Source organism: Lutra lutra, chromosome 11 (assembly GCF_902655055.1).
Source record: "Lutra lutra chromosome 11, mLutLut1.2, whole genome shotgun sequence".
NCBI classification, from domain to species: Eukaryota; Metazoa; Chordata; class Mammalia; order Carnivora; family Mustelidae; genus Lutra; species Lutra lutra.
Genome location: NC_062288.1, coordinates 94,606,611 through 94,632,030, shown reverse-complemented (window position 1 = coordinate 94,632,030; position 25,420 = coordinate 94,606,611). Strand labels below are relative to the sequence as shown.

General features: G+C 46.0%; 1 protein-coding gene across 1 annotated transcript in view; it reads left to right on the top strand.

The window, feature by feature from the left end:
- The window catches only part of PARP12 (poly(ADP-ribose) polymerase family member 12), a 42,526-nt gene extending 17,797 nt beyond the window's left edge, over positions 1-24,729 (top strand). Inside the window, exons 6-12 of the mRNA XM_047694732.1 lie at positions 3,937-4,132; positions 8,190-8,331; positions 11,375-11,471; positions 17,583-17,658; positions 19,449-19,579; positions 20,421-20,572; positions 23,608-24,729. Coding sequence (XP_047550688.1) covers positions 3,937-4,132; positions 8,190-8,331; positions 11,375-11,471; positions 17,583-17,658; positions 19,449-19,579; positions 20,421-20,572; positions 23,608-23,933 — 1,120 coding nt within the window. The 3' untranslated portion in view covers positions 23,934-24,729. The remainder of the gene's footprint in view (positions 1-3,936; positions 4,133-8,189; positions 8,332-11,374; positions 11,472-17,582; positions 17,659-19,448; positions 19,580-20,420; positions 20,573-23,607) is intronic.
- Positions 24,730-25,420: the final 691 nt, after the last annotated feature.

The following is a 25,420-nucleotide window of genomic DNA, read 5'->3' as shown; positions in this document are numbered from 1 at the left end:
GTCATAAGAAATCCTTATCCCAAGGCCATAAGGAAATGTTTCTAAATTTTCTTTAAAAAGTCTCGATGTTTTAAGGACTATGTTTACTCTTTTGCTGTAGGTGGTGAAGTATGGGTCCACTTTCATTCTTACACAGATGAATTAACCAGTTTTGCCAAAATTGCCTTTTTTTTTTTTTAAAAGATTTTATTTATTTATTTGACAGAGAGATCACAAGTAGGCAGAGAGGCAGGCAGAGAGAGAGGAAGGGAAGCAGGCTCCCTGCTGTGCAGACAGCCCGATGCGGGGCTCAATCCCAGGACCCTGGGATCATGACCTGAGCCGAAGGCAGCGGCTTAACCCACTGAGCCACCCAGGCGCCCCAAAATTGCTTTTTAAAAACGTACTTATGGGATGCCTGGGTGGCTCAGTTGGTTAAGCAGCTGCCTTCGGCTCAGGTCATGATCCCAGCGTCCTGGGATCGAGTCCCACATCGGGCTCCTTGCTTGGCGGGGGGCCTGCTTCTCCCTCTGCCTCTGCCTGCCATTCTGTCCGCCTGTGCTCACTCGCTCTCCCTCTCTCTCTGACAAATAAATTAAAAAAAAAATCTTTAAAAACGTACTTATTAAAAAAATTAAAATTGTGATAATATACACATAACAAAATTTGCCATCCTAACTATCTTTAAGGGTATACTCTAGTGGCATTACATTCACATCGTTGTGTGGCCATCCCCAGCATCCATTGCCAGCAGTTATTTTAAACCTGTCAAAATTGAGCCAAATTTGGCAAACTCTTAACACCTTTTATAGCTTATTTTCAGACCCGTGTGCCAAATATCACTTGTTTAAGTAGGCCATCTCTTCCCAATGTATTTCCAGGGCTACCTGTGACAGGTGCGGAATTAGCAAATACACCCAGGTCTGTTTCTGGTCTCTTCTCTTCCACTGGTCTGTCTGTGTGTCACACTGTCTTACCTAGTGGAGCTTTAGAGTGTGTGTTGGCATCTGATAAGCCAGTCTCCCATCTTGTTTTTCTTTGAGCTCCCTGGGCTCTTGGTCTTTTGCTCCTCCTTAGAAATTTCTAAATCTTACTGGTTTATCTCTGTTGCAATTTTTGAAATTGAAATTGCATTGACTATTGTCAGTCCTAGGAGAACTGACATCCTAATGGTGCTGAGATTTTCTGTTCATATACATGATAGCAGCTGATTTATTTAAATATTTTAAAATATCTTTCAGTAGTTCTGTAATTTCTCCATTAAGGTCTTGGGTATCTTTTGTTAGAGAATTACTTTTTTTTTTCCAGTTGTATTGAGATAAAATTGACATACAACAGTGTAGAAGTGTAAGGTGGGCAGCATGAGGACTTGATAGATGTATACATTGTATGACGACCCCCACGATAAGTTCAGTTAACCTCCCTCACTTCGTATAGTTACAAAAACAATTTTTTCCCTTATGATATGATGAGAACTTATAGAATTTATCCTTTTAGCAACTTTTAAATATACCACAAAACGGGGTGCCTGGGTGGCTCAGTGGGTTAAAGCCTCTGCCTTTGGCTCAGGTCATGATCCCAGGGTCCTGGGATCAAGCCCCACATCGGGCTCTCTGCTTAGCAGGGAGCCTGCTTCCCCCTCTCTGCCTGCCTCTCTGCCTACTTGTGATCTCTGTCTGTCAAATAAATAAATAAATCTTAAAAAATATATATATATACCATAAAACATTGTTAACTGTAGCCATCATGTTGTACATTGCATCCCCAGTTTAAAAAAAAAAAATTGTTTCTCTCTGCTGATGCACAGAAATGCAGTTGACTTTTTTGTCAACTATTACATCTTGCAACTTTACTAAAATATCTGAACTCAGGGGGCGCCTGGGTGGCTCAGTGGGTTAAGCCGCTGCCTTCGGCTCAGGTCATGATCTCAGGGTCCTGGGATCGAGCCCTGCATCGGGCTCTCTGCTCAGCAGGGAGCCTGCTTCCTCCTCTCTCTCTGCCTGCCTCTCTGCCTGCTTGTGATCTCTCTCTGTCAAATAAATAAATAAAATCTTTAAAAAAAAAATATCTGAACTCAGAAGACTCTACTGATAATTTGAATTATCTGTAATTCAAAGTTGTCTATGTATTCTCTCTAGAAGTTAGTATCTGTGAATAGCATTTTTTTTTAAAGATTTTACTTATTTACTTTGAGAGAAAGTGAACACAAGTTGGGGGCAGAAGGTGAGGGAGAGGGAGAAGCCGACTCCCCAGTGAGCAAGAAGTCCAATGTGGGGTTGCATCCCACACCCTGGGATCATGATCTGAGCCAAAGGCAGAAGCTTAACTGACTGAGCCACCCAGGAACCCCTGTGAATAGCATTTTAATTTCTTCCTTTTTTATTCTTATGCATGTTACTTCTTTTTATTGCCTTATTGCCTTATTGTAGTGGCTAGGACCTCCAGTGGCATGCTGAATGTAAGTGGTGATTAGCTGGAATATTATTTTTTCTTCTTTTTTCCCTTGATTTTAAGAGGAGTAATTATTAAATGTTTCATCTTAAGCATGAGTGAATGTTTGGAATCTTTGACTTGCTAACAAATCTTAATTTTATTCCTAGTATGCTAAGAGGGTTTTTGTTTTTTTTTTAAGATTTTATTTATTTGAGGGGCGCCTGGGTGATTCAGTTGGTTAAGTGACTGCCTTCGGCTCAGGTCATGATCCTGGAGTCCCGGGATCGAGTTCCACATCGGGCTCCCTGCTCAGCAGGCAGTCTGCTTCTCCCTCTGACCGTCTCCCCTCTCATGCTCTCTCTCTCACTCTCTCAAGTAAATAAATAAAATCTTAAAAAAAAAAGATTTTATTTATTTGAGAGAGAGAGAGTGTGTGTATGTACAGGGAAAGGGAGGGCCAGACTCCCTGCTCAGCAGAGAGCCCCACATGGGGCTTGATGAGCTGAGCCACCCAAACACCTCTGGGAGGTTTTTTAAAAATTGTGTATAAAAATTGAATTTTATTGAGTGCTTTTTCTGTATCAAGAGCCCATGCTTTGTTCTCCTTTATTTGTTAATGCAGTTAACGACATTAATTTTCTGGTAAGTCCACCATATTTCTAGGCTTAAGTCATAGTTGTGCAGTTCTCTCTAGCTCTTTCTCTCGCTCGCGCGCTCTCTCTCTCTCTCTCTCTCTCTCTCTCACACACACACACACACACACACACACACACAGCTGAATTTGGATGGCCAGTACTTAAAGATTTTTGCATCCATGTTTGAGTGAGATTGGCCTATAATTTTTTCATATTATCTTGATCTGGTTTTTATCTTGGAAATATCTAACCTCATAAAGATGAGATTGGGATGGTTTCTTTTTCTGTTCTCTGAAAAAACTCATGTACAATTAGAATTATTTTTTCCTGAATAATTGACCATGTGTCTAAAGAATATCTAGGCGTAATGTTTAATTTATGGGAAGATTTTAAACTACTGACCAGTTTCTTATAATTTTAGAGATCAGTCAGGTTTTCTATTTTTCTTGAGTCAATTTTGGTAAATTTATCCTATTTTTCAGGAGTTTGTTCATTTTATTTGTTGTCAAACTAATTGTTATAAAGTTGCTTATAATATCCCTTTTAGTGTCTATGGCATCTTTCATTTTTTTTACAGTATGTATTTCTAATATTCTCCTTTTTTCTTGATCAGTCTTGCAGAGACTAATTTTACTTTCAGAGAATATTAATTTCATTATTATTTTTTTGTATAAGAACCAACTGTCCTCCCCTCTTCCCACTTGGAACCTTTTTCCCTACCTAAGGTGTTAGAGGGGGAAAACTAACACTGTTAATTTGTGACACTGTTATATTTAAGTTCACATCTATCAGCTGAGCATCTAGAAGACCACAGGTGGAACCTGAGTTTTCACTTGGCTGGTGGATGTTCTTTTGCATGGATCTCATGTTCTCTCATGTTCTTTTGCAGGATCCTGTGTGCTGAGTCAGCCAGCAACTTTCACTTTGATTGTCTAGACTTTGAGTCCATGATGTTTGGCGCAGCCCCCGCCCGCCGCCTCTCCACGGCCTCCTCGGTTACTAAACCTCCACACTTCATCCTCACCACTGACTGGGTTTGGTACTGGACTGATGAGTTTGGTTCTTGGCAGGAATATGGACAACAAGTAAGTGTCACAGAAAGAGGGCAAGTATTTTCCCCCAAGGGTCTGTGGTGGAGGAGCTATTCCCAGACATGAACGTGAGAGTTGTCCTGGAGAGTCCTTGACAAAGCCAAAGATGTTCATATCCCCCTATGACTTACTTGCTTTGGGGGAATTAGGGCAAAACTAGTTAGCAGTTCCTTTTTTTTTTTTTTTAAAGATGTTATTTATTTATTTGACAGAGAGATCACAAGTAGGCAGGGAGGCAGGCAGAGAGAGGAGGAAGCAGGCTCCCTGCCGAGCAGAGAGCCCGATGTGGGGCTCCATCCCAGGACCCTGAGATCCTGACCTGAGCCAAAGGCAGAGGCTTTAATCCACTGAGCCACCCAGGTGCTCCTTAGCCATTCCTTTGTAGGAGGTTCTGTCTTTGAATGTTTAGGTATCTGTTGGCCTCATGAGAACTGAATGACTATAGATTATAATGAGATGACATTTCTTCATTGGTTTTGTTAAATGGGTAGAGAGATGCCTCTCTAACTGTCGAACAGGTAACTCCAGAGCAAGTGCCTGTGTGTGCAGGAGAGTCTGGGTAGCTGCACAGTATACTTGAAGGCTTTTCGAAGGTGGCCTTTTGCCTTCTCTGTAGCAGCAACTTCACAGAATGTGGGCAAGTGTAAGAAAATGGATTCATTTCAGGTACTGATTTGGAATCTGAATCTAATAACTGCTGTTGTCAATTATTTGAAGATGTTCATGGCTGAATCAGATTGAATCCCCTGGTCACTTGTAGAGGTACAAGGATAGGGAGGTCACCACATCTATGTGGATAGCTTTCCAAAATGAATATTGGGATTATGGTCTGATAGACATTTATACTCTTCCAGGTTATAAAAGGCTATATTAAAGCTTGAGTTTCTTGTTCTTACCTGCACCTGGAATGTCTTCTTCTCTGGGAACACTGTAATGTGGGCTGCATGAGCACAGGGAGGTTGGTCTCTCTTGTGCCACCGATGTGCCCCTGTGTGGAGAATAGTGCCTGTACCTAGCAGGTCCTCAGGGCAGAGACGTTGGCTGGCTGAAGGACAGAGTAATTACTGTCCTCTGGCCTGTTGGACATGGTCACGCTCATCAGGGGCCTCACTTCAGCCTTCACCTGCTTTCCCTCTGCGTCCTCAAGTGCCAGCCTTTCCTTGGTGGCTGTTCCGTCTGCCCTCTTTCCCACCTATTTGCCCCTCTTGAGCATCCTGGGTTTTTTCCACCTTCCTTGCCATGTAGATTTGCTCAAGGAGGCTCCCTGGCATTGCTCTTGGTTTGGTCAGGAGCAGGAGCGGGGAGGCCGTGCCTGGCATGGAGGAGCAGGAGAGAATGAAGGGCTGGTCATGCTCCCTGAATGGAGCTTACCTGGTAGCATCATGGGGGAACCCATGGCAGGTGAGAAACACTTAGCTAATGCAACAACCTCTCACCTTTTGTTTTGTGATTTGTCCCCTTTCTTGGGGAGCTGAGTGGGATGACACTAGACCCTAGTGACACCCTATGCAAAAGTATTTTTCCTTAGGTGACTTTGCAAACTGGATTGTCATGACTTTAGGGAGTAGGGGCCTTTCTCCTCCAAACAACCCATACTTAGGGTTTTCCCTTTTTCTTTTCTATGCAGCTACTTTCTTGCAGTATAGTCGGAGTGTATAACCTCATTCAGGACATGAGCATCTCTGGCAATGACCTGTATTTGGGTATCATTCATATATTGCACAGTGCTGGGGTACAGATGCACGTGTGTGAGCTCAGTGGCTTTTGGTTGTGTGGTCTCATTTGGTACCATCGGTTGGATCCTCTCCTAGGGTGGCCTGTCCATTCTAGCTCTTCTTTTCCCCACACACTCCTGGAGTTCCTGCATATGTAGATTTCTTTCTTATTTTTCTGCTAATTGACAGTTTAGGACCATTTTCTTTTGATTCAGGGAAACTAGGTTCTCTTCTGCCTGAGTTCAGGATGTACAGCCCAATTTCAGGTCCACATTGCCTCCACCCTATATTAATTTCCTGAGGCTACCACAGACTGGGTGGCTTAGAACAACAGTGATGTATTTTCTCACAGCTGGATGCTGGAAATCAAAACCAAGGTGTCAGCAGGGCCATGTTCCCTTTGAAACTTGTTAGGAATCATGCCTGCTCTTCCTAGCTTCTTTCTGGTGGCTTCCCTGGCTTGTGGGTGCCTCAGTCCAGGCTCTGCCTCGTTGTTCTGTGGCCTTCTCCCTGAGTCTGCACATGACCGTCATCTTATAAGGGCATAGGTTGTGTGGTTTAGGAGCCCATCCTATTCTAGCATGATCTCATCCTAACTAATTACAGGGTAGTAACCCTGTTTCCAAATAAGGTCAAGTTTCGAGGTACTAGGGTTAAGACTTCAGCTTATCTTTTTTGGCAACCAGAGTGTCACAATTCAATTCATAACGTAATCTTGGGTATAAAGGTGTTACTGTTCTTGGCCCACTGAATTTTCTTATGTTGACCTTGACGTCTCTGAGGTGTTGGGCTCCAGGATGCCTTACCCTGACCTGTATCCTCTTTGGATCATTCTCAGCAGGCTTCTCATGTCGATTGACATTTTGCATTTTTTTCCCCTTTCCTGTGATCCTCTTTACCTTGCTATAAAACCTCTACTGTTGCCCTCACCCTTTTGTACCTGAACAACGCATCCATCTCTACTTGAAAGGCAAGACCCTCGTTTATTCCCCTCCTTGCCAGGATCTGACTTCTGTTCCTGTTACTTGTTCATCTAGTCACTTTTTTTAAAAAAAGATTTTATTTATTTATTTGAGAGAGAAAGAGAGAGAGAGAGCACGCGAGTGAGCACAAGAAGGGGAGGGTCAGAGGGAGAAGCAGACTCCCTGCTGAGCAGAGAGCCTAATGTGGGATTCGACTCCAGGATCATGACCTGAGCCAAAGGCAGTTGCTTAACCAACTGAGCCACCCAGGTGCCCCTCATCTAGTCACTATTCATGGAGTGCCCGCAGGAGGTGGGACACTGCCAGGCACAGTCCTCACAGTGCTGTAGACACTGCAAATGGTCAAGGGCCCAGGTGCCAAATCTGGTGGCATTTCCAGCCTTGGCCCACTCCCTCCTCACTCCCCTGGCTGCCTTGCTCCTCTTCTCTCTCCTTCATGGGCTGTTTCTTTCTGCTCCCCTTCATGAATTTTGGGGGGAGGGTCCCCAGGGTTCAGCCCATGCCTGATGTTCTTCTGACATTAGTGGCCACCTTAAGTGATCTCTGCACCTCTGTCTCCAGACCAGATTCCTCTTCAAACTTCAGACGGACATATCTAGAAACCGGTCCAATATTTCTGTGGCAGCTTTGCATTTGGTTCCAGGCACTGTGCTGTGTGCTCTGCAGGCCTTATTTTAATGATTCTTCCAGCCTGTTGAGGATGGGACGGCACTTTTGTCTCGTGTTAGGGGTGTGACTTAAGTTTGTTCCTGTTCCTGTCCTGTTGAGATCACTGAAGTTTAGAGGGGCCACAATTCAAACTCAATCCATCCCCAAATCTTAGATGTCCTATAGGTAATTAGAGAGAAGGTGTGGGATCAAAATGGGTAATGCAAAAATAGAGAGCTTCCGCGGGCTCAGGAAAGAGCACAGAGAGGGACTAAGCTCTGAAGGGTGCTGGGCGCAAGAACGGGCAGAGAAGAGGCTGCTATGCTCAGTCCATCCCTCCAAGTGGATCGAAGAATTCAGTGTTGACGTTCACCCTCATTCAAATGGTTTTGTCACCCATTATGAGTAATTTGAATGCTGCTTTCTTCTGTCGCAGCAGCCGTCCACTTACCTGCTTAGCAGGACCTGCATTTACTATTTTCCTGGGCAGCTTTTAGGAGGCATTCATGTTGGCTTCTATTCTGTGTCTCCCTCTCCTGCCACACCCCTGCTCCCTGGCTTCTCTACCCCCGCTTCCCTGCCTCCCCCATGACACAGATACCCACCGCAGGCATGTCTGCAGTGTGGTGTGGATCGCGCCCAGCAGCTTTCTTCATCATGGTAGCTTCTTGCCTTCATGGAGTGTCTGTCTGGCTTTCTCTGTAGGGCATGGAGCACCCCGTGACCACTGTCAGCAGCAGCGATTTGGAGAAGGCCTACCTGGCGTACTGTGCCCCGGGCTCTGACGCCCAGGCAGCCGTCCTGAAGTTCCAGGCCGGAAAGCACAGATACGAGTTAGACTTCAAAGGTACGTCTTGACCCGTTGCCCTCACCCAGCAGGGTTTGGCCATCTGTTGGCCTGGCCTTTCCCTCCTTTACCCTGGAGAAATTCCGTGTACACACTGAGAGCCAGGAAAGAAAAGGAGAGGGGGTCCCTCCTCCTGAAGTGCTGTCCACATGGAAGCGGAGTCAGACCTGTGACAGATGGTGGCAGCCCGGGGCGGGTGGAGGAACAGCTGCGGGGGAGAGGGAGGTGAAGGGAGAGGAGCCCGAGGAAGGATGGGAGCCCAAAGTGTGCAGGAACAGGCGGAGGCCGCTTTTGTGCAGCACTGGTGCTGTAGGCCATGGATGAGGCTCTGTGGTCCCAGGGTTAACCTTGGTCCCTGACTGGTGTCAGCCATTCTGCTCTGCGCTCTGCCCTGTCCTCCCCGGCCTGGCAGCTCCCCATCATCCTCTCAGCACCTGCGGCTCAGGTGGGCTGCAGACTGAGCACATGCTAGACGTGCACTTTCCTTAAAAGTTACTGGAAGCGGATTGTCCTGTGCCCATAGTGCCCTGACATTGAACTTTAAGTGACTCGTCCTGGCTGCCTATGCAGACAGACAGAAACAGGCCAAATACCCTTTGGCCAGTTCATGTAGTGACTGATTTTGGAGGATTTTTTTTTTTTTTTCATTTTAGATTTTTCTATGGCTTCTCTTAAGACATTTCCTCATGGTTTTATCAGCCCAGCTCTGTTTAACTCAGTGTTGCCTTACCCTTTAAACTCTGAGTCCTTCTGAATGTTCAGCACCTTTTGAGGGAATTCACTGGGCCTTCCTTTAAATACAATTTGCTGTTTTTTCTGTTTTGTGGACCTTCTACTATGGGGAGGGCAGCAGAGTACATGCGCTGGATTATCCTAAAACCACGCGACCTGCTCGCTGTGGTTTTGTAGTGCTTATTTTCTTGGTGAGGGTGGAACCGCTGCCCCTCAGTGTGCCCTTGCAGAGAACACAGAAGTGTGTTCTCTGCAGGGAGAGCTGCTCACCCGCTCTCAGCATCTGCTGGGGACCAGCAGCCATAGGTCAAGTCTGGTTTCCGGTCCACAGTCTGATAGATAAAAATGCACGAAAGGGGCAGTGAGTTACATGAGGATCAAGTCCATGCAACTAGCAACCATCTGAAGGCTGCTGGCAACTGTTTGAAACACTCCTTTTAAGTATCTGGAAAATGTCAGAGCCAGAAATGTCAGATGCGGCCTTTACCATTGTCAGCCTAGGCTGCATCCCCAGGGGACAGAACCGAGAATCAGGATAACGGTGGGAAAGAGCACACACATGCAGTTTTCTGCAAACTGCAGGAAAAAGTGTGTTCACCCCACACTTACCCAGTCTCACGTGGATAGGCACAATTTGTTTTGTTGGTGGTGGATCACAGCAGTAACAGAAGTAGTTTGAGGTGTTAGGTTCCTGTCTCACGGCGAGGTGTTGTGAAAGCAAGTCTCAGACCCAAGTCGGCCAGACATGTATATGAATGAAATATTATTAGGAAACAAGTAGAGTTAAGAAACACAACAGGTCAAATGATTGGTTCTGTAGGATTGAGGAAGACTCGGCGCTGTCATTTTAGGGACTCTTGTCACATGCTTTGCTCAAGGCCACTGCCAGTGCCGATTCCAGAGGGAGAACTGCGATATCTGTTAGCTACCATCAGATGGGCAGAATCCCCAAGGTCACATTTGTTTAGGGACTTAACCTACTGTATCCTTTGTAGGGGTAACAAGGGAAAAAACTCACTTTTTCCCATCCACGGAAGGGTAGGGAGTGGGTCTCACATATAGTCAGTCAGTCTGCATGTCTTGAGTAGTTTTACCAGTGAAAGACCATTTGAGACTTACAATGATGTCAGTCAAGAGGCCAATAAAAACCCAAGTAAGTGTGCTAATTATTGATGGGAGGTGAGGGATGGACAACAGTAGGGCTTGTGGTAGCCATGTCTGGTGCCTGGGCTCCTGATGAGAAGGTGGGGGACCCCTGGGAGTTCTGATCTTGATGACCACCTGGGCGATAGCATGAGGGACTCCCACCTCAGTGATCAGACAGTGTATGCTCAAATGCAGTAACATAAGTCACAGACACCTACAAATTAATGTTAAAATGTTTTTTTTAAATGAAAAAGAAAAAACTGGTTTTGTACTCTAAAAGTGCAGAAAGTAAGACATGACAGGGTTTTCCTGGTGGCAAGCGACATGTAATCTAGCTCATAGATGTTTGTGATTTTTCAACTTGAGGATCAGTGTCTCCTCTCATCCCCTCAGGATGAACCTCTGAGGATCATGGGGGTGGGCGTAGGGCAAGGATTTTGTTTATTAAAGATGGTACAGGTTTAAAAAGGTTGAGAAATACTGCTGTGGAGTCAGTTTAGTCAAATTAAAAAAATGTTATAAGAGTAAAATTAGTGTATTAACTCTAAATCCCCCTGGCTCAAAATGTGGTAATTTGGTCTCAGGCTGGGCTGAAGCTTTTTTTATATCCAAGTTGGGAAAAATTGCTAAGCAAAATAATGATTTAAACAAGATTGGAAGGAACAATTTATTTTTTTTTTTTTTTTTAAGATTTCTTTTTTTTTTTAATTTGAGAAACAGAGATACACAAGTAGGCAGAGAGGCAGGCAGAGAGAGAGGGGAAAGCAGGCTCCCCGCTGAGGAGAGAGCCCGATGTGGGGCTCGATCCCAGGACCCTGGGATCATGACCTGAGCCGAAGGCAGAGGCTTTTAACCCACTGAGCCACCCAGGCGCCCCTGGAAGGAACAATTTAAAAGTGCTCATGTATAATTGATATGTCAATTACTCGTCATTCATGTGTTCATTAAACCCAGTCTCCTAAGGATACCTATTTTCTTTTATGAATATTTGAAATGTGAAAATTGCCTTGTTTTTTTAACAGACTGACTCTAGGCTTTACACATTAGGATTAGTTTTCCAAACCATTTAGTTTGTATTTATAAAACATTGCCATCCTATGTATGCGTGTGTGTGTGTGTGTGTATATATGCATTTGGTGTTTGTTTTTTTTTTTTTCTTCTTCAGTGTTTGTTCAGAAAAACCTGGTCTATGGCACAGTCAGAAAGGTTTGCCGGCGACCCAGATACGTGTCCCCGCAGGAGGTGAAGGTGAAGCAAGCCTGGTAGGTGGCATGAGAACTGGGGGGCTGTGCTTGCTGCACGTACAGGAAGCCTCCTCGGGCTGGCATAATGCAGTAAGAGGGGGTGTTGGCTTGTGTCACTGAATGTGCCAGCGCTCCGTCTCTGAGTGCCCAGGCCTGCCCCCCAGGCAGGACCGTCGTACTTTCCTTCACTTAATACTATAGTGCTGGTATTAATAGCCAAGTTCCAGAAAAGGTCTGAGAATTCATGAAACTGGAAAATCAGGGTACACTTAGCACATTTCAGAGAGAGAAGTATTAGCATGGATTATAAGATGATAAATATAATTCAGGTTTATAGAAACATGTCAGAGTATTTTTCTAATTGTATGGTAGACTAATTAACTTTTAGTTAATAAAGCATTAAGGTGCCAGACGAAGTGCAACATGAAATAAAGGGAAAAAAAAGACTTAAGACACTGGAAAAAATTGTATAATTAGATTTTTTTAAAAAGATTAATTTATTTGAGAGAGAGAGTGTGTGTGTGTATGTGTGTGTGTGCACGCGCACGCATGCGTGCACGCAGAGGTGGGGAAGGGCAGAGGGAGAGAATCTCCGGTAGACTCCGTGCTGAGCACAGAGCCCAACGTGGGGCTTGATCCCACAACCCTGAGAACGTGACCTGAGCTGAAATCAAGAGTAGGACACTTAACCGACTGAGCCACCGAGGCGCATGCCATATAATTAGATATTTTAACTGTAAGTGTGCGAGTGGTGTTCCTGATTCATAGTGTATTCTTGTGCAGATTTTTCCAGAAACCAAAAAACTTACTCCTGACTTTAGACTAATTTAGAGAATGGTTAGGGAACAGTAATAATCTCACTTCTCATAATTTCTCTCTGTCTCCATCTTTAAGTGATTGTATAGTTTGTTTTTTAACTTGGAAGGGATCTTTTCAGTAGCTCTTTGGGTTTTTCTGTTTGTTTTTGGAGTCCGATTTTGTTATTGGTAGTGAGCTGTGGTCTTGGCTTCTGACAAAGCACGTGGCTCTTTGTTCTCCAGTCGCATCACGTGTGAATGCCAGCTTTGGTGCCATCACCTGTGGCAGGGTGACTGCCGGTGTCCGTATGCCAGGAGCTGGGAAAGGCTTGGAGCCAGAGCGTCATCTTTTGGATAGAAGATCTGTGATGCACAGCTACAGGCTGCTTATTGTGCTCTGCAAGCCGGTTAGGCTTGAAGCTGGCTCATCAGTTTGTATTTTTCAGTTGAATAGTTGAATCATAGATCTGAGTGTTTGAAGATGTTGAAGTGATAGAAAAATAATGGAATTATATACCGATAAGAAAACCATGTGTTTCATGGTTTTATGTACTCGCATATCATGGGATACAAAAAACCTGAAAATGGCTGCAGCCGCTGGTCTCTTAGTGGCCGCTTAGTCTCTTCTTCCTCAGGGCGGGTTCCCTTTTGAGTTCCAGAAGCCACTAGGGGCCTTCTAAGCATTGAGGGCAGGAGAGGACCCTCCTGCAGCTGATGGGGCTTATTTAAGAGCTTGGCTCTACCTAGACCCCCACTGAACCAGAAGTTTGAGGCTGGGTGCAGATGTCCTGGGTTTGGAGCTGGGAGAAGGGTTCTTTCTCTCCAATCCACATGGCCACATGCAGGGGGAGAGTGGCTGGATGGCAGCAGGTACCACAGCGCCTGGTACATTGGGTGATGTCACAGCCTAAGCTGGAACTTCAGCCAGTGTTGTCTTCAGCCAGCTACGCCTTCCTTTAACCAGAGAAACTGGGCTCATTTCTGTTTCATGGTGAACCGAATAGTTTCTCTGCTGGCTCTTCTGGGGTCTCGCAGATGGACCTCAGTAGTTGTATTTGTGGACCATGGTCATTTAAAGAAGAGTTTGATACAAACTAGAGAGAAAAGGTATTATCAGTCCAAGAAAAGGGTATACTCAATAGTCATCGTCTTCCTCTCTGTTGTCTGCAGCGTTTCCACAATGAGTCGCCATTTGCATACATTTCTGATCTATCTTTATTTTTCTTTCTGCAAAAATGAGCAAATGTGTATACATAAAAGTATTTTCTGATTTCACTTTTCTTGAACCAAACTAGAGGCAGCATTCTGTATGCACTGTTCTGTACCTTTTCTTTTCCCTTTCAGGACACTGAAGTCTTCTGAAATCTGTCTGTCTGCATGGCTCTCCAACACCTGTGCATACCCTAATTTATTTAATCTGTCCCCTTTGGAGGGATGTTTTGCATTGTTTCAGATCTTTTGTTGTTACAAGGGTAACACCACGGTGGATGATCTGGTGTACGTGCTGTTTCATGTTCAGGGAGATTAATGTTCTAGAAGGTAAATGCAAATTCCTCTTAATGGGGTTGAACCATTATGCACTTTGCCTCAAGGTGCTTGAGGTACTGCCTTGGCCCTGCCAACAAGTGACTCATCAAGCTCTTGGACTTTTGCTGTTTTCATGTGTGGCAAAGGGTGTTTTCAGTGTATTTTAATTTGCGTTCTCTTATGAGTGAAGTTTTAAGTTTTTTTGCTAACTGTAACAGCCATTTGCCTTTCTTTTTCTGTGGGGAGTTTGTCTTTTTGTTCAATTTTTTGTCAGCCTTTTGGTGGTTTTTTTTGATACGTTAAGAGCCTTTTTTCTACTGGGGAGATCAGCACTCAGTTTCTTATACAAATCACAAACCTTTTCTCTTGATTTCTTAGTTGCCAGCTTTGTTTATAAAGTATTGTACCCAGGCAGAAATGTTTATTTTTTAGTAAAATGGATCCATCTCTCCTGTGTATTGCTTCTGGATTTAGAGTTTAGTTAACTGTGGCTGCTTCTACTTCTGGAAGTTATTTTTTATTTTTCCCCTAATCAAAGCCTACCTTAGATACAGTTTGGAAAAATCTGTCACCTTTCTGAGACCGGATGTTTTTTGTTATCACTGTAACGTGGGCTTTAGAGGGCCACAGACACCACACATCAGAAATAAAAGCGATCATTTTGGTCAGATTCAGACTAAGATATGCCTGATTCAGGCAGGATCTTCCTAGTGCATAACCTGAGAGTCAGACAGTGTCCGCGCAGTGAAGCCTGTGGCTATTCTGCTAACCCAAGTGACGGCTGCCCCCTGTTGCAACTCTAGTAAGCAAGTCTGCTCCCGCCTCTCCAGCCAGCTGGGACTCCTAGAGTGGGTTGCTTTCAGAAACAACTTCTCTGTTTACATGAATGACAGGATCACAGAATATGATCTCCACATTCCAGAGTTTTAATACCAGAGTTTGATGTGAAGTTTGAAATGGCATTTACACATTGGCTCTCTGGTTTAGTTTCTTACTGTCCTTATATCCTGCATAAAAATGTTTAATTCATGTGGTTGAGTCCTACTTTTTCTTTTCTTGCCGCCTTATGGATATTTTTGGTCATTTCGTTTTTTCCCCTCCTATTAGTTTGGAAGTTATGTACTGTATTACTTTATTTTTATTTTAAAGATTTTATTTATTTATTTGACAGACAAAGATCACAAGTAGGTAGAGAGGCAGACAGAAAGAGAGAGAGGAGGAAGCAGGTTCCCCGCTGAGCAGAGAGCCAGACGTGGGGCTCGATCCCAGGACTCTGGGATCATGACCTGAGCCGAAGGCAGAGGCTTTAACCCACTGAGCCACCCAGGCGCCCGTACTTTATTTTTATTTTTATTATTTTTTTTTAAAGATTTTATTTATTTATTTGACAGAGAGAGATCACAAGTAGACGGAGAGGAAGGCAGAGAGAGAGAGAGGGAAGCAGGCTTCCTGCTGAGCAGAGAGCCTGATGTGGGACTCGATCCCAGGACCCTGAGATCATGACCTGAGCCGAAGGCAGCGGCTTAACCCACTGAGCCACCCAGACGCCCCAGTACTTTATTTTTTTTAAAGGCCACACTAGAAATTATAACGTGTTCTTAGGTATGAGTTGGTCAGTATCTTTGTCTTCCTATCGACTAATGTAAGAGCTTTCAAATACCTTATTCCGTTAATTTCCTCTCTTGTTTTTTAACTTCATGAGTATTGTTACTTTATACAATGAATGTTTCATTAGATTTACTCATGTTTTACTGCTTTGTCTTTTCAGATTTTCTTAGATGAAGATCTTTTGGAAAATTGTATTTTCGTTTGCCTGACTACATCTTCATTTTGCCCCCAGTCTTGAAAGATATTTTCACTGGCTCTAACATTTTGGGGTGTGGTTATTTTCTCCTAGAACATGGAAGAGTTCATTCCACTGTCACCTGGTTTCCATTGCTGCTGTTGCAAAATTGGTTGTTCGTCTAAGCAGAGCCCCTTTTCCAGACTCACTCTTGTCTTCCTCTGACTGCTTTTCAGATTGTGTTGGTCTTGCTCTTCGTGCTCTCACCCTGGTGTGGCAGGGCGTGTGCTCTTATTTATCCTTTTGGAGGTTCTTGGGGCTTTTTAGACCTTTGTGTCAGTGATTCTCCTTTGTTCTCCTTAAAATAGCCTTCAGCATTTCCTCTCCTCTCTTTTCAGAGCTTTGGTTAGGTTCTGACCAGATCCAGGCCTTCTCCCTCTCTTCTCCTTGTCCCAGCTTCTCCTCCATATCTCTCATCTCCTCATTGCTGGGGCCCCATTCTGGATAACCGCCCTTCCCTTTTCGTTCAGCTTATTCCTCTCCTCAGGCAGTCTCCCTTGCTCACAAGGCTGTCCTTGGAACTTCGCCTAGCAAGGAGTGTCTTTCACTTCCGGAAGTTCTTTCTCGTTCTTTTTCAAACCCTCCACATCTTTTTATAGTTCAGTTCCTTGCATATATTTTTAAAGCTTTTCCTTTATTTCTTTAAGCACAGAAAAAATAATTGTTGTGTTATAATCTTATAATCTTGCCTCATAATTTCAGCATCTTCAGTCTCCACAGTCTGTTTCTGGCTAATTTTTGCTTATGGGACCTTGGTTAGTTATTTTAAACTGTGCTGTTTTCCTAGGAGAGTTATTTGTGGGAGTTCTTTGAGGCTTAGGATGAAGGTACACGTCTCATGCCAGTGGAAACAGAAGGTAGATCTATTGTAGAAAGAACAGATCATTCTGAAACAGAATCAGAAGGATTTGGTATTACAGTGACATAGTTCCTGTTCCTAGACCTGTTGGGTCACATGTCTTTTAGAACTCAGTCTTTGTTTATTTTTATTTTTTGGAAAGATGATAAGGTGCTTATATTATGTGAAACCTGTAATTAAACATGCTAATATTGCAGCCTATGAAATAAGCTTAGTCCTTTTATTTATTTTTTTTTATTATTTTTTTTTTAAAGATTTTATTTATTTATTTGACAGACAGAGATCACAAGCAGGCAGAGAGGCAGGCAGAGAGAGAGGAGGAAGGAGGCTCCCTGCTGAGCAGAGAGCCCGATGCGGGGCTCGATCCCATGACCCTGAGATCAGGACCTGAGCCGAAGGCAGCGGCTTAACCCACTGAGCCACCCAGGCGCCCCAGCTTAGTCCTTTTAAATAGGCTATTTACAGACCCCAAATAGCCTCCTAGCAGCTGTAGTCAAATTTCTACTGTCAGAGGAGGGTTTTTTTTAATTTTTTTAATTTTTATTTATTTGAGAGAGAGCGTGAGCACGAGTGTTGGGCGGCAGGGGGAAAGCAGACTCCCTACTGAGTGTGGAGCCTGACACGGGGCTCTGTCTCCTGACCTGCGCTGAAATCAAGGGGGATGCTCAACCGACTGAGCCAGCCAGGCTCTCCTGCCAAATGAGTTGTGACATACATTTTCTGTTTTTTTAAAAAATGTTTTTGTATGCCAGTTACACCTCATTGAGGCCGCTTGAAAAAAGAGCTCTTTGAATTTTTAAAATTGTGGATGAAAGTTTGTATGTGCTCCTTTTATCAGTTACTCTCTGCCTTCCATGCAAGTGTTGAGATACAGGTGAGAAATGGATCCCTCGTGCCTGAGGTTTTGGGGTTTGGCCGCGTGGGCAAAGATAGATGTGCTCCCATGTCATGGATAGTGTGCTTAGGGGCTTCCCCACCTCTGCCTGCTCTTACGAAATGGTATGCTGAGACCCCAGACTGCTGGTACCTGTGAGTGGCGGCCACCAGTAATAGATCTGTGTAAGACTAAACAAAATCTCAGTGTTTTTGTTTACATTTTGTAGCAGTGTCAAGTTTCAAGGCCCAAAGAGCATCCCAGACCATTGGGACCCCTCGGCCCTGCCAGACCCTGGCTTTAAGGTATGAGACTCACACTGCCTTGGGCCACGGAGGAGGGTGTTCTTAGACACAGTGAGTGAGCAGACTCCACCACTGAGGGAGCTGTCAGGCGAGGCTGGGTCAGGAGGCAGGAGCTGTGTGGGGTTTTAGGTTCAGGTCTTAGGGGTTTTAAGGCTGGATGACCACCAGGAAGCTGGATGACCCCAAGGGGAGAGGCTGTATTGTGGATGAAGGATGATGACCTGGAAATTTCTCAAAGGGCAGAAATAAGAGCTTAACAGCTGTTTAGCCAATAAGTATTAGTTTTACTAAGCAAGAAAAGAAAAAAACCAGGGGAGGATTTGAGTGTGATGAGGGACATGTTGAGGGGAGTTGCTGTAGGAAGGCGCCAGATACCAGAAGACAGGGACACCAGTTCACATGGCTCATGTCGGGCCTTCCAGTTGACGAGAGCTATACTGAGTTCTATTGAGTACTCAGGCCATTGTCCACTACCGCCTTATGTACGTGAGGCCCTCAGACTGCCTCTGACGCTGGTGTCCTACTGAGCACTGTGCTGACGGCTCTGTGTCTGTCTTCCCTGGGAGGACTTCTCTTATCGAGTTGTACACAGACCCCAGTATGCACCCAGACCCCAGCAGCTCAGATACATGTGTGAAGGGCTAGGCGAGCTTGAGCGATAGTACTCAGCGTCACAGGGCCAGGTGACCAGATTAAGGGGAGTAGGGAAGGTTTCACTGGGTCCGCACCTAAGTGATGGCTGATGCTTGTACAGACAGAAGTAGGGGAAGAACATATAGGTCGATGGAGACTGCATAGGGAAGGAGCCCAGGTCAGGGTGGAGGGCATGCCTAGCCCCTGGGGAGCGGGAGGGAGGTCAGGCAGTGCTGTAGAGCGCTTGGTTGTGGGGTTGAGCTGTAGGCCATGACAGAAATGGGAGCCCTTGACAGTCTGGTCTGGGGGAGGGGCAGGCGGGTTCCCTACTTGAGGGAGAGGAGTTTGGTGTCCTCCCATGGGATGGAAGCAAGGAAACCAGTCACAACTTCAGTTGCAGGAGATGCATGGACATTCAGACTGCACTCACCGTAGGGGAAGGCCATGGTACAGAGCGATCGCCCAGGGATCCCTTAACAGGTTGTCATCGGGCCAAGCCTCGAGGAGCAGGAACAGGGCAGCCGGTTAGTTGCAGGCTGAAAGTGCAGCAATTGATGGATTGTCACTGCAGACATCAGCTGCCCTTGGTCAGGGCCCCTCCTGGCCCCTAGGGGGTGCTCTTTCCCAGAGCAAGGCGCTAAGGGAGAGGTGGGCTCTGCTGGGAGGACGCTGTAGCCAGGCACCATCCCTGCAAATCTCCTCGTGCTCCTGTGTTGATGTGTATTGTCTGCCTGCCTGACATCTTCCCTGGCGCTTGTGGTGAGGAGGGCTCCTGCCATACACACCTGCTTTACAGGGGTCTGCCCTGCTCGGCCAAACGTGCGCACTCCATGTGTATTAACACCAGCTCTGGTCCTGTAGACTATGTAGTCTGTGTGGATACAGAGGAGGAGCAGGGATGTCCTGGGGACACCAAGAGTGGTGCCGATGTATCACGTGCCCGTCCTTCAGGAGGGTTCCATAGTGAACAGCAGGGAAGTGACCACAAACCGCAAACACCCCACAGCTGGAGAGACTACACCTCTGGTCAAGGGAGAGTAGTGATCACTGTCTGGGTTTGCTTGCAGTTCTAGCATTTTATAAGCAGCCTTGGGAAGGGACTGATCTATATACACTTCGAGGATAACGGAGAAAAAAAAAATGTTTGCTCCCTGCAGAAGATTACCCTCAGTTCTTCATCAGACGAGTATCAAAAGGTCTGGAACCTATTCAACCGTACGCTGCCTTTTTACTTTGTTCAGAAGATTGAGCGAGTCCAGAATCTGGCCCTCTGGGAAGTCTACCAGTGGTACGTGAAGGGCCCACTCCTACTGAGCTGCTGACAATCCCCTCTAGTACATACATGGGAGGCTAGCTGCTTGTCAGATGTGTCCTGGGTTTCAGGGACAATCTGAGATGGCGGCCACTGCTTGCCCAGTGCTGGGGGAATCTGGGACTGTGTCCCTGCTTTTCTCCTCATCTCTCCATCTTTGTAGCTTAGTATTGGCACATCCCTCAGAGCTGAGGGGACTCAAGCTGCCCTAGTGTCAGCCAGCACTTGTGCTGGTGCCTTCTGCCTCCCTGCCTGAAGATCAGCGGGACCGGTCCGTTTAAGCCACCCACGCGCAGAGGGTGATAGAGCTGTGTCCTGACCACCAGGGAGCCGCGCCTCATTTTTGTGCTTGAGAACTAGCATGTTCTTGGGTACTCAGTGACTTGTCCTTATAGGGAGGAGATCTGCAGCAGGTTACCATGGCAGGCCTGGGTCCTGCTGACCTGTCCCCAGAAGAGGGGGTTGGAGCAGTGTCATCTGTACTCTGGGACCAGTGATGAAATCGGGGTAACAGGGGGGAGAGGGACGGCCCCCCACAGACCAGTATCCTCAAGCTTCCCAGTTTCCCTAGCTAAGCTCCGGAGGAAGCAGGGTAGTGGGGAAGAAGTGGGTCTGGTCTGTTTCAGGAGTTCAAGAAGCTGAAGAGGCCTTGAGCTGTGGAGGCAAAGGCTTCCTGCGGGCTTTTCACCCAGGTTGTGCTGTTCACCCTGGTCTTACGGGCCTGGACTCATGACGCTTCTAATAAAATGTGTTTTTTTGGGTCAAGTGGTGTGCATTTGGCAGCAAGCACCCTCTACCTCCTGTCTCATGATTCTAGGCAAAAAGGCCAGATGCAGAAGAGAAATGGAGGGAAGGTGGTCGATGAGCGGCAGCTCTTCCACGGCACCAGTGCGAATTTCGTTGATGCCATCTGCCAGCAGAACTTCGACTGGCGGGTCTGTGGTCTTCATGGTACTTCCTATGGCAAGGGTAAGGGCAAAGGTGGCCCCACCAGCAGAACCTGGCTTTCTTCCCAGGGCCTGGGAAACCCTTTTATTTATTTATTTATTTATTGTATATATTTTTTTAAATTTTTTTATAAACATACAATGTATTATTAGCCCCAGGGGTACAGGTCTGTGAATCGCCAGGTTTACACACTTCACAGCACTCACCATAGCACATACCCTCCCCGATGTCCATAACCCCACCACCCTCTCCCGACTCCACCTACCACCCCCCACAACCCTCAGTTTGGTTTGTGAGATTAAGAGTCTCTTATGGTTTGTCTCCCTCCCGATCCCATCTTGTTTCATTTATTCTTTTCCTACCCCCCAAACCCCCTATGTTGCATCTTCACTTCCTTATATCAGGGAGATCATATGATAGTTGTCTTTCTCCGATTGACTTATTTTGCTAAGCCTAATACCCTTTAGTTCCATCCATGTCGTTGCAAATGGCAAGATTTCATTTCTTTTGATGGCTGCATAGTATTCCACTGTATGTATGTATGTGTATGTATGTATGTATATATATATATATATATATACATATATATACACACACACACACACACACACACCACATCTTCTATATCCATACATCTGTTGATGGACATCTAGGTTCTTTCCATAGTTTGGCTATTGTGGACGTTGCTGCTATAAACATTTGGGTGCATGTGCCCCTTAGGATCACTACGTTTGTATCTTTAGGGTAAATACCCAGTAGTACAATTGCTGGGTCATAGGGTAGCTCTATTTTCAACTTTTTGAGGAACCTCCATGCTGTTTTCCAGAGTGGTTGCACCAGCTTGCATTCCCACCAACAGCGTAGGAGGGTTCCCCTTTCTCCGCATCCTCACCAGCATCTGTCGTTTCCTGACTTGTTAATTTTAGCCATTCTGACTGGTGTGAGGTGGTATTTCATTATGGTTTTGATTTGTATTTCTCTGATGCCAAGTGATGTGGAGCATTTTTTCATGTGTCTGTTGGCCATCTGGATGTCTTCTTTGTAGAAATGTCTATTCATGTCCTCTGCCCATTTCTTGATTGAATTATTTGTTCTTTGGGTGTTGAGTTTGCTAGTTCTTTATAGATTTTGGACACTAGCCCTTTATCTGATATGTCGTTTGCAAATATCTTCTCCCATTCTGTCAGTTGTCTTTTGGTTTTGTTAACTGTTTTCTTTGCTGTGCAAAAGCTTTTGATCTTGATGAAGTCCCAATAGTTCACTTTTGCCCTTGCTTCCCTTGCCTTTGGCGATGTTCCTAGGAAGAAGTTGCTGCGGTTGAGGTCGAAGAGGTTGCTGCCTGTGTTCTCCTCAAGGATTTTGATGGATTCCTTTCTCACACTGAGGTCTTTCATCCATTTGGAGTCTATTTTTGTGTGTGGTTTAAGGAAATGGTCCAGTTTCATTTTTCTGCATGTGGCTGTCCAATTTTCCCATCACCATTTGTTGAAGAGGCTGTCTTTTTTCCATTGCACATTCTTTCCTGCTTTGTCAAAGATTAGTTGACCATAGAGTTGAGGGTCTATTTCTGGGCTCTCTATTCTGTTCCATTGATCTATGTGTCTGTTTTTGTGCCAGTACCATGCTGTCTTGATGATGACAGCTTTGTAATTGAGCTTGACGTCCGGAATTGTGATGCCACCAACTTTGGCTTTCTTTTTCAATATTCCTTTGGCTATTCGAGGTCTTTTCTGGTTCCATATAAATTTTAGGATTATTTGTTCCATTTCTTTGAAAAAAATGGATGTGATTTTGATAGGGATTGCATTAAATGTGTAGATTGCTTTAGGTAGCATAGACATTTTCATAATATTTATTCTTGTGAAACCCTTTTAAAGCAAATTGATAGAGGACATGGGGGCATGGGGGGACCAGTGTGAGTTGTTGAGTGGGGTCAAACTCAGTGAGTTATGGACCCCTGGCCCTCTGGGGGAGGGTGCCCAGCTGGTGGCACACTTACTGTCCTCTGTGTGCAGCCAGGAGCCTCACCCAAGGTTCTAGCAGGAGCAGCCCTGCTCAGGCTGGGCTTTGTGTCCCTGTGGAGTGGAGGCTGTGGATATGGTGAGCATGAGTCGGGGGAGGAGAGCAGGTACCTTCCCAGCCCCGAGTCCGGCCCTGACTGTGCCTGCGTGATCCCTGGAATGGGAATCTGAACAGTTCAGATAGGCCGGTGTACGCATCATTCCCGCTAGAATGAGAGTTAGCTATTTTTCTGTGTTATTTTCAAGCTTTATTTGGAAATAATTTTAAACTCATAGGGAAGCCTCAAGAATAATATTTTAAAACCCCCTGCATAAGTTTTACCTAGATTCATCAGCTTTAACCTTTTGCCACATTGGCTTTATTTCTTTAGACCCACTTGCAAGTGGCATATGTCACGCCCTTTCCCCCTTGAGTGCCTCCTAAGAACAAGGATGTTCTTTGCTGTAACCATGACACGGTTGCTAAGTTGAAAATCTCATATGATGTGATGCTGTAGTCCACAGCCCTCTTTGGACTCTGTCACTTGTCCATCAGTCAGCCTTAATCAGGTGTGGCAGCAGTCGTGGGCACAGGATGGATGGAAGCCGGTGGTGGGTCCTATTTCCGAATGTGTATGTGGCAGCCTCCAGTGCAGGTCCCATTCGACGAGCTTCAGAATTCTGAATTCTGAATTCTTTGCAGGGCTGCCAGTGGCTATAGTTGTCCGTGTATGGGATCTTGCTCCCTTTCCACACCAGCCCTATGAGGCTGGCGTGATAGCTGCATTTTAGAGCTGAGGGAGCTGAGGTTTGGGGGCTAAGTAGTGATGTGCCCAGGGGAACCTTTAGGATTTGAGGGACCGAGTCAGAACTTGAGTTTTCTGTCTCAGAGTTTGGTGAGACTCGTGATGCCCTTCATGAGGGAAGAGGCTGGAGAAATGTGAGAAGAGGGAGGCAGGGGTGTCGCCTGGCTGACAGAACCCCGAGCACCGCCTTCCAGGCTGCGGGCTGCCTCCCGCCCCCCACCCCCAGCTGAACCCGTGTGTGTCCTTGCAGGGAGCTACTTTGCCCGGGATGCCGCGTACTCCCACCACTACAGCAAATCTGACACCAAGTCCCACACGATGTTCCTGGCCCGGGTGCTGGTGGGGGAGTTCATCCGAGGCAATGCCTCCTTCGTCCGTCCCCCAGCCAAGGAGGGCCTTGGCAGTGTCTTCTACGACAGCTGCGTGAACAGCATGTCCGACCCGTCCATCTTCGTGGTCTTCGAGAAGCACCAGGTCTACCCGGAGTACGTGATTCAGTATACCGGCTCCACCAAGCCCACGGCTGGTGCCTCCGCCCTCTTCTCCTTGGCGTCTTTCTTTGGGGGCCGGCAGTGAACCTGCGAGGATGTTTTTAATGCCTTTCAGGCGTGGCTTCCTTGGAGTAGCTATTTGGGAAGGTGTTTTTTTTTTTTTTAAACAAAAACTTTTAATGAACTGTTCATTTAATGTTGACTTCCTGATGAAGTTATATTCTTAATCTCTCACTGATAACGGTTTTCAGTTTTAAGCCACTTTTGGGGTCATTAGTAGATCATTAGTAGACTAACCAGAAGTGACTATAGGTGGGCCCGTTACTGCCTTTTACTAGTCTGTTAAAGTTTTATTATTTACGCTCTCTGTTGACTCTGTGACCGATGGGCACCAGGCACAGAGTTTCTAGATACTATTTTATGGATTGATTTTAAATTTAAGTTCTGCAGTGAGTCATTTGGTTTTTCAGGGTCTCAGTGGCATCTTGTTTAATTTTTTGTCAAAATGATGCAGTAGCCATCGGTGCAGGAGGCCGTCACTGTCTGTTGCTCTGGTTCTAATCCAGGCACCTCTCCTTCCGGGCTTCTGGCCTTGGAGTCGGCCCATCCGTCACAGTGTTAGAGCAAGTGGCTACTGTGTGGCATCACTGGGGCCCCGTCAGCTTCCCTTTGTCCTGGTGGGGTCTGCATCACTCAGTGGAAGGTGACAGGGATGGGTGACCGCCCCCAAGGACCCCCGGGGCTCTGCCCACAAAGGCCCATTCCCATATCTGAGCACACTGGACACCCTCCGAATGTGGGTTTTCTGTTCCTGTGAGATTTGAATACCTGAGCTGCAAATGTCACAGTGGAGCATGGAAATAAAAGAATATTTATCTGAAGTGGGGGGCGACCAGAGCTCATTCTTCAGCGTGTATTTATCTAGCACCTGCTGGATATAGGCACTTTTCTGGGTGTCGGGATATAACAGCCCCCGGTACTGGTCTTGGGGGCCGTGTGTGGACTTACGCTAAAGCTGACAAACCTGAAGGTTCAGGACCTCTCACTCGCTGGCGCTCCTTCCACAATCCTAAGAGGAGCCCTAACTACATGGCCACATGGTCCTACATCTCCCTTCAATTTACAGAAGTTACATATTCGTATTTTTTTTCTTTCCCCCAACCGCTGTGAACTTCCAAGTTCTGCAAAACCCAGACTGACTCCTGAGCAGAGTGTGTCGTGGATGTGGAGGGCTGGGTGCGTTCTGCCTTGCACACACAGCAGTTGATGGGAGTCCCTGCTGAGCACTGGCTGGCTGTGGGGGAGGAGGGATGGGCAGGACAGCTCCGTGTCATGATGTGGCCATCCCTTTTGGTCTCTGAGTTCAGTCCTCAGTAATGGGCTCCTCTTCTTCCCCTACACCTTTCCTGCCCATCCCCCACCATCCTAATATAGTGTGTCCACTCTGCCTGCTGCCTCCACTTCTGTCACTCTGTCCTTGAGTGCTCAGATCCAAGGCTGTTGAGTTTTTCCATCTTTGGAACAGGGGTAGGCAGTGCCTTGGAACCTTACACAGGTTAAGGCAGAGAATAA